General features: G+C 35.8%; 1 protein-coding gene across 1 annotated transcript in view; it reads right to left on the bottom strand.

Moving 5' to 3' along the window:
* Nucleotides 1-1,373: 1,373 nt before the first annotated feature.
* Nucleotides 1,374-9,773, bottom strand: part of LOC117167781 (inhibitory POU protein) — a 66,877-nt gene continuing 58,477 nt past the window's right edge. Inside the window, exon 4 of the mRNA XM_033352957.1 lies at nt 1,374-2,138. Within this exon, the coding sequence (XP_033208848.1) occupies nt 1,374-2,138 (765 nt within the window). The remainder of the gene's footprint in view (nt 2,139-9,773) is intronic.

Genomic DNA, 9,773 nt, shown 5'->3' with positions numbered 1-9,773 from the left:
CTAGGATAAGAAATATTTTGCCTTCAAAATCTGGGAAATGATAGCGAACATGCTAACGGAGACGACCCCACACACTCTTTTTGTGTTTTTTTTATCAAAAAATTTTTGATATTGCTAACAACGTGCGTGTCTATTTCGAGGTTATGTGTGTTACAATTCACCCGAGCGTTTCTTCCATAAATCACCCGAGCGTTATTTCATAAATAATTTCCAGATTATCGGAAAGGCAGAGATGAAAAACGACGTAACCTCAAAATAATGCAAATACATAAAATTTTTATTTAGCACAATACATTTTTTTGTTATTATTCCTCAAAAAAGAGTCCGGGGACTCCGTTATGATATTTTATAGCATCGCCGAATTCAGTTTTTAAAAATTTTCATTTTCGTGGAAAAAAAGCCGGGGAAACTGTAAGTATCACAAGCCCTTAAGCATTTAAAACAGTAAAATATAATGTTTGAAACTTCCTGATTTTTCCAGCCAATTGAATAAAAATGAGGAAAAATTGAAACAATTTGTCAGTAATTCTTTCAGAATCAACGAGTCCAAGTTCTATCCGAAAAAATCTAAAAATCTTAAACTCGACTCTTTCAAAATAAAATTTCTTAATTAATTCCAAGTTCATTAAAAAAATTCTCAATTCTGGCAATATTGAATATTTCTACACCTTCAAAATCAAAGATATTCAACCAAAATTCTTAACTTTTTTAAGCATAGACTATTGACTCATCACTGTTTCCAAAATTCTGATTAAATAAAGCAGAAAGTTCAGCGCCAGTGTGTTAAACAATCTTTTTTCGAATCTGACATTAGGTCACTATAAGCTCCAATTTTCCAGAATGGAGCAACAAAGATTGACCTCTTTCAAAATTTACAACTCTAAACTCAAATAAAAAATCAGCAATTATCAATAGAAGTTCCTTAAAGTCAAATTATAAAATAATAAATTCAGTCTTCCCAGAATCAAAAACTAAATTTACCCCCTCCTAGTTTTACCATAAATCCAAACCTAAACCCTATCTCCATAAATCGATTCTCAGTCCAAACTCCATCCATGACCATTCGGAATCGCATAAAACGACCCTAAACTCGCGGTTTTCCGTGTGTACAGACATCCCATATTTACGAGTATAGCCTGTAACAGCTGACTGATAACCCGCCGAACATTCTCGATCCCCTAAAACCACCTAGACTACTCTCCGAACTCTGGGACCATGAAACCAATAATTATCAAATAATCATTACCCCCTTCCTCATCCAGAGCGTAATCCAAAATTCAGGGCCAGCCCTGATATTCACTCAATGGTTCTGGTTTGGGTTCGAGACTCGGCGGCGGATACAGTCAGTTTTGCTGTCACAAGCCGCCCTCGGGTCAATGTTGAGCCGCGAATTTCATGCGCTTTTGCTTTTGTCGCTGATTGCAAAACCAGACCCTCACCACGTTTTTCTTTAGATCCAACTTTTCAGCAATCGCCGCTATTTTTTCCCCGGAGGGTCTCGGCTGCACAGCGAAGTATGCCTCCAGAGACCTCTTCTCCGGGGCAGCAATACTGGTCCTCTTGCGTTTTTTCTCACCAGCTGGCAGAACCGACGGAGCGTCTGGATCTCTACGTTTATTTTTCGCCTGAGCCTCAGCTTCTTCAAGCCAGGCTTGAAGAATAGGCTTGAGGGCAATCATGTTATTGTGGGAGAGTGTGAGAGATTCAAAACGGCATATCGTTGATTGGGATAGGGCCCCAACTCCAGGAAGCTTTAAGTTTGCTAATGCTTTTCCAACATCTGCTTGCGTAACTCCAAGTTTAATGCGCCTTTGTTTGAACCTTTCTGCAAAGGCTTCAAGTTCCCGCGGATCTGTATCCGCGTCTGGGTGGAGTCCGGCCGCTGCTGCAGCCGCGGCGGCTGCAGCCATCGCCGGATGGTGATGGGGATGAGGTACGCTGCCGCCAATGTTGCTATGGTGATGATGATGGCTCATCATTCCGTTCATACCGCCGTAAACTGATGGTCCGTGGATTCCACCGTGATGTCCACCGCCGCCTCCCCCTCCACCACCTGAGCTGTCCGACATCGGGGTTAAGGTCGTCATCGAGTTGGCTGGGTCCAGCATGTCCAGACTCTCCATTCCAGGATGACTCATCTGCAATAAACAACCCACGTACTTTTAATTCGCGCGATTGCCCGAGTAATTCTTTAGGGTTGCGGTTTGAAACGCTCGTCAAGTTAGTGGAGATCAAAGATTGGTATGTATTTCTGGTACATGACAATCTTCTATGGTGTACATTCGGGCGGTTTAAATTTTTTTTATTTTCATGCTTTTACGCCCCCATTGTGTTCGAATCAAGAAAAAATAAATACGAATTTGTTTGTTTTGTATATTTTTGGCAGAATCGTCAATATTAGATATATCGAGTTGTCCCTTAACATGTTTCTTAACAACTTTATAGGATCCCAAGAAACCCCTACAAGTGAAAAATTGGGTTTGGCAAGTTTTCATACTGATGCTCGGATGTTTCAAATTTTTGAAAATAAATCGTTGTTGTATCTAGCAATTTGCTCTTACGGTATAATTAGAAAATGGTGTTTTTTCTGAATTTTCTAACTTGGTATCAGATTTTCAGTTGCAACAAGGAAATCATTAATTAAAGTCCTAAAAATATTATTCAAACAATGTATTATTGTTTATAACTCTCTTTCCTCAAAGTGATGATAGAAGGTTGAGGTTTTTCTGAAATTTCCAGCCTTTTTTCAACTTTACACTTAAAATTATGTAATAATTAATGAAAAAGACTAAATTATTTGTTTAAAAAAATGAATTATTTTTTATAACTATCTTGTCTTAGAGCAATGCTTGAAATTTTCTATTATTTATACGGGTTTCGACTTTTGTCTTTCGTTTTAGTTATGAAAAAATAACAAGTCATTATTAAAGGATATTTTTTTTCTGAAGTAAAAAATAAAAAATTATAGCTGATGGTAAAAAGACAGCATTTCCATATATTTATTAGGAGTTCTGCAATAACTTCTAGGATTATTCTAAGAGAAGACACTTATAAACAATAATAAATTGCCTAAACAAACTATGTTTCTCAACTTTGATTAATTCTCACCTCTCTTCTAAGTTGATAAAAATTTGGAAATTTTAGACAAATCTTCAACCCTCTAGTATTACTCTAAAAGAAGATAGTCGTGAACAATAAGAACTTATTTAAATAATTATTTTTATTAACTTTAAATCATTAGGGATTATTCACAAAACGTTTCAGAAAGAACCGCAACTTGAATAATAATAATAAATAATTTTTTGAACAATTATTGTTGTTAACTTTAATCAATTATTGAATTTTATATGTAAAAAATGATCCCTGCCCTTCGGTCCATGGCGAAACGAACCCAGGTCTACCGAATACCGGTCGGGTGTTCTTACCACTACACTACTGAAGAGATCGAAAGTAGCTTTTTTTCACAGACATACCAAACGTCAAGGTTTTGTGTAATTGCAGACCGTTGGCATCTCTCTGAAAAAATATTCTTCTTTCGATCTCTCCAATATCTTAGAGATAAGAGCACCCCACTGGCAGTCGGTAGACTTGGGTACATTTTCCAGCGGAGCGAAGGAGAGAGATCTTTTTTTCACAGATAAAATTCAATATTAAAATTTGAGAAAAATGAAAAATTCTGAATTTGAGGGGTATCTTAGATCGATCGCGTAGCTTTCTATTTTCACGCAATGTGATTAATATCTCCATCTGATCGGTAATTACCATCCCCGATGATAGTGCAGATTTCTTAGATTTTAATTAATTATTTCCCCGCTTTAACTTAAGAAACTTAAATTAAATCAAAATTACTGTAAGCAATATAAATCATTTTTTGAAACATGCGATTATCTGTTAAAAGTGATACTTTATGTATGACAAACATTTTATGCTAAAATCAACCGTAACAAATGAAAATGAGCGCCAAAAACTCGCAAAACACAATTTTTACTTCTGAAGGTTTTTGGAACTCTATTGTGATTATAAAAGTTGGGGGGCAACTCGGCATACCTGATATTGGCAATCCTGTGGGATATTTACAAAACGTCATTTTTTCCTTTTGGAAATACATGTTTAACCTCGTGACGTCTGTGGAACCTCTAAATATCAATTTTTTATTCAGATTCGAACAAATTCAGGGGGGGAGGGTGAGAGCATTAAAATTCAACAATAAATAAAATGCTCTTTTGGACCATTGTAATGTACGAGTACATACTGTATGTCCCAAAAATCTTTCAGTGCGGTGAACAGAATAATAACTGAATTTGCTACAATCTGCAATTTAGTATTAGTTCAAGACTAAAAACAGCTGGAAATCTGATAAATACACTCTGCTTAACTTCCTGATCAAACGAGAAGCTTCAAAGAATCCGAAGTGTCCAAGCGGAAAATTTTCTAGAAAATATATACAAAATCATAATTTGATCAATTAGATTGAAACTAGATGATTCCAAATACTTGAATTATTCAATTACGAGGGAACTTGCTGGCAAAACATATTAAGTAGTCGAAAAATCAACTATATCAAGTATAACCTACTACAGAAGCAAATTATTGATTAAGAAGTTTAGATTGTTTCAAGAACAGTAGTTATTGAAGCAAACTGCTTTTAATTTAATAACTTGCATGACGATAAGTACTTTATACCATTGACAATTTGCCTGAACTTTTTTCAGATTTCTACTTTGAATGACATTAACTTTTAGCTGCAACTTTGGTCAAAAACAACTTAGTAGCAATAATAGCTGCAGTTTTAAAAGTGATACTAATACTAATTGTTCATAAAAATTAAACTATTATTTTTGGTAATACAACATTTTAAATTTCACATTATTTTAAAGTGAGGTATTTTATTTTAAACAGAAGGTAATTCTACCAACAGACGAGCGCTCCAACCTGGCAAAAAGGAAACACATTTGATATATCAAAAATACAGAAGACAAATATAGAAATATTTTCAATTAGGAAGATGATGGTGGTAGGATAGGATACATGTCTAGAAAAATGACTGCTAACTACAGTTTTAAGAGGTACAGAATAATAAAAGTCTTTCTAAATGGCTTAAAAGAAGTTAAGTGGCACACTTTTTACTTCACTTTATTGCAGACATAAATAACAATTCTCTGATTTGCTCATTTGCCCCGACTGGGCCATACTAGTGGCTAAGTTTAATAACTGAATTGCGCTTTCTCATCCACTCTATTACCGAGGGATTCCCCATCTACCCTCTAGCCACTGGCACGCGCCTACAAGAGGGGAAGTTTACGCTCATTCAAATGGAATCATGTTATTTTATAAGATTAAGCTCAGTACGGTCTAAAGCATTCCCGATTAAACTCGAATAATTGTTCAAGTCACCCTCCATTGCACGTGGAACAGTGATAGTTAATGAAAATTAAATTAGTTCGACTTCAGCAAGCTGATTTGAATATTCCTACTTCCGAAATTACTTAATCGCAGAAAATGATTTATATCAAATCAGAGTCTACGTAAAAATTGCTATAGAAAATCATGGATTATTAGTTCAAGCTAAGTTGAATCACGATTGCGAAAAATACAGATGTTACAATTTCTAAATTGATAATTTAGCATTCATGAAATTTAGGAAATCGGCTTTCGCAGTGAAAGTATATTAAATATCAAACTAGAGGGACGAAAGAGTGAAATGGACAGAGGCGCGGAAAGTACAAGTGTGCTTGACTGCTGTGCATAATTGTGCAACACGTGAGCGGCGTCACTAGCGTGAACCACTGCCAAGAGCGACCTCCTACAAATTATTTATGAGCCACCGCCGCATTTTTTCCATACCGAGAACGTGGTTCTCTGACACATGTAGCAACTGTGTTAATTTTTTAATTCACCGCATACAATATAAGCATTAAAGAGACTGCATTTTCATATTATCTGAAAATTACTAATTAACATGTTTATATTTATGAAATCCTAAAAGAGAATTTTTTAATGACTATATATTTCACTTTACTATTTATGGTTATTTCTTCTTCTAAGATCCCCCTCTCGCCCCATGCGGCTCTCAATTCTCACCCATCGGATCTGCAATCATCCCCTTCACCCTAGCTCCTTTTGCCCCCCACTTCACTCACTTCCCTATATAATCTCCCTTGTTGCTCTCTTACACAACTACCTTATTTTCCTCTTCCATCCTGAAATCCAATCACTAATCTCTTTCTACTAATTACTACCTCTCCCCTATTACGCATGTGCTCATCTCCCTTCTACCTTTTTGTATTTATTCTGCCAAATTATTTTCACACTCAGTATCGCCTCTTCTCCTCTTACTATTTTCACACCTCTTTCAATCTACTCATCAACGCCTTTATTTTATTTGCCTTTTCTTCCTCAGTTCTTATAACTTCCTCCCTTTTAATGATCGCCACCTCTCTCTTTGTCCTTGTCAATCTTATATCATTGCCCTCATAATTCTCTCTATCCTCTTCTATTTTATTCCTCTTCCGTTATATACTATGCTTTCCTTCTCTTTAATCAGTGGCGTAGCCAGGATTTTTTCAGGGGGGGGGGGCTTCGATTTTTTTTCGGAGTGGGCTTCGGGTTTTTGTATAGGCAAAGAGTGGAGGAAAAGGAAAATAAATTATGAAAATACTTCGTTTCAGGTGGGGGGGGGGGGCTTGAACCCCCAAGCCAACCCACTGACTACGCCACTGTCTTTAATCCATACCCATTACATTCTTTTTACCATCATTCCCTCTAGTTTACTTTTGCTCTTCCCATCCCGTTGTCCTCATCACACTCCTTTTAGTGTTTCGCCTACGAATCCAAATTGTGTTGGATCCCCCAAAAAAGTGAACACGTGTTTTTTTCTAATCAATTAATATTAGGACGCGCCACATAGCTCTTGAAGTTTCCCAACAGGAATTACATTGTTTTTCTCAATGTAGTAGTCAACATAGTTGTCAACTGTTTGCAGCTATAAATATAATGTATTAATGATATTTTACTCGAGGTAGAATGATGAAATCTAAGCAGCCGCCAAAGAAAAGAAAGAAGCGCATAAAAGAAAGTTGAAAATCTCAGGTCTTAGTGATGAGGAGAAACATATACTTGAAAATGATTACACATACAAAAAGGGGAAAGTAAAATTACTGGCAAAGGAAAATAAAGATAAAATTTAAAAAAAAAATACAAAATGACTATGAAACAAACAAGAAACTGTTTTATAAATGGCGTTGATCAATATGAAGGGAGGTAAAAGTACAGAGTTTGGCGGCATGAGAAATAGCAAGGGATGAAATACTATATGAGTTTATTAGGAGGTGAAGCTATAGGGTAACACGACTTCCATATACATAGAAGACAATACACTAGAAAACCCAATTGAGAGAGTCTGTTATGCCTCTAATCTTAAGGACATAATTAAGAAGTTAAAAATCATAGTTCTGTTGGTTTAGACAGTAATAATGGTGAAATGCTTAAATACGTTGGCGACTACATACCGTACATATTCTAAAAATCGTTTCCTAAAATAATTTTTCCTTCTTTTTTAATACAAAATATTTTAAAGGTTATACAATTAAAAATTTCTTAAGGGAAAGATGAGATTTTTTATATAAAAAAAACGTGTCCCTTTATTTGCTAAAAGTAAACATTTTCAGCGGTGGCCCGAGTTGAAAACAAATATTTAGGTTTGTCATTATCACCCTAGTATACATCTGAAAATGCACTTAGCTTTCCACAATCAAGGGGGCTAATAATAATAACAATAACACTAACAATAATAATTCTCATCACCTGATTCTTGCTTGTAACGAGCAGAATATATAATACCCGACAACGTTCATCTAGAGTGTCGTTAAACTCCTTTAAGAGAGGACGTAAAAGACATGAAGGGTGTCGGCAAGAGATAGAACCTAGGTGTGGCTTAGGAAACCCTTGAAGCGCGATTTCGGGTTATTCGGGGAGGCCCGGGACTCTCGTGTAGTTACATCAAAATTGCAAGGGGTGTCTTGATGGCAAACACGAAGTGGCTGAGGGGCTCCCCAAACATACACATGGATATATATGTACACATACATATGCCTAGTTACATCAAAAGGGGGAGAAGGTGCCCTACAATATTTCATCATTACTCTGACACGACGGTAGGGTTAGTTGGCTCTCTAGCAACCCCTCTCACTCCTACTTTCTCATTTCCTTTTGGTCTTTCCCGTCCATATGAAACTCGTTACATGCGTCCGTGCTTCTAACGCGGAACGCGTTACACGGTCCCATACGAACCGAGCCGCGTTATTGAATTCGTCAGCGTTGCGAATAAAAACAGACTTTATGCGACACTTACTGCTCGACCATCTGTGTACGAGAGGGCGAGAAATATATATGAGAGAGAAGGAATCAGAATAAGAGAGAGAGAGAGAGAGAGAAAACGAGGTCCAGGATAGGGTTGACACCCACTTAATGGATGGCGAGTGAATGTGCTTACAAATATAGTTGGTGTCACCGTATGGTCGATATTTATGCTTCGTAGGACCTACTTATTTATTCGAAATTTACTGACAATGACGCCCTACCGATGAATATATTGCCGGTTGACCTCGTTGGTTTGGCAAGTGAGTATTTAATCACTCGGGACGTGATTTGACCTCGGGTACTATTCTATTTTTTTAAGATTTAGGAGAACAGTCGAAAATATTTGATAGTTGATGATAGGATTCTACGCAAGACTCACTAAAAGAAATGGTTGGGTCGAATATATAAACTTTCAGTAAATATAGTATTAACAAATCTGTTGTTAAAAATACATTTCTTAGAGACAGTTTTTTCTTTCTATGATTGTAAAAGTTATGAGTTTTAGGAGGAAATAATTAAGTGTACCTACGTTTTTGATAGGGCGCAGTGAGACTGATAAAATTAATAAAATTGTTTGAGCTGAGAGAAAAAAAGTAGGCTGGCATTCGAAAAAAGAAAACCATTTGTTTTAAGCAACTAGTACCTTCTATTATTTTATTTTTTATTTGAAAACTCAAACCAAATTTTCTATAAAATTATGAATGGAAGGAATAAATTCAGTCATTTCCCAGTTCTTTCTCGGTCTCAAAAGCCCGAATTTCTGGATTAGTGACTATACTCTTAAGTTCTATAGACTCTAGCACAAGTCGATTCTCTTATAATGATGTATAGATTCAAGAATATTTGAGGAGGGGACTATTATTTCGACACCCTTCATAAATTGCTGATTATCTGTCACAGAAGATTATTAATCACTATTTACTAGAGTCATGGCTTTATTAATAATACGATAAAAGACGTAATGCAGAAGATCATAATAAATTTTTGATTACTGTTTAACAAATTGTTTTGTTTTACTCCCTACTCTTCTAATATGAGATGATGTCAAACAATGTATAGGAATTATATTTATCTAAAAATTCATACCCAAATACAAAAAGGAAATATCTATCCTAGTCAGTAACGCAAATTGTACTATATATAAATTTTCTTAAAAATTTTATGAAGATATCCTGCAAATATTTATTTTAATTCTTCTTAAAGATTATTGATATATAAACATTTCATCCTCCACGCTGTGCATGCTGAAGGCACAGAATTGTTTCAGGACAATATTTTTTGTTTTTCAAGGGATGTTAGACAACTCGTATTTCACAGATTACACGGTTACACAGATGTTCAAAGCTAGCATCTGTAGATCTTAAAAAGTCAGATGGTACTCTCTAAGATCCAAAATGTTCAGCTGAAATATCCGG

Source organism: Belonocnema kinseyi, chromosome 2 (assembly GCF_010883055.1).
Source record: "Belonocnema kinseyi isolate 2016_QV_RU_SX_M_011 chromosome 2, B_treatae_v1, whole genome shotgun sequence".
In the NCBI taxonomy this organism is placed as follows: Eukaryota; Metazoa; Arthropoda; class Insecta; order Hymenoptera; family Cynipidae; genus Belonocnema; species Belonocnema kinseyi.
This window is presented reverse-complemented; position numbering and strand designations above follow the sequence as displayed.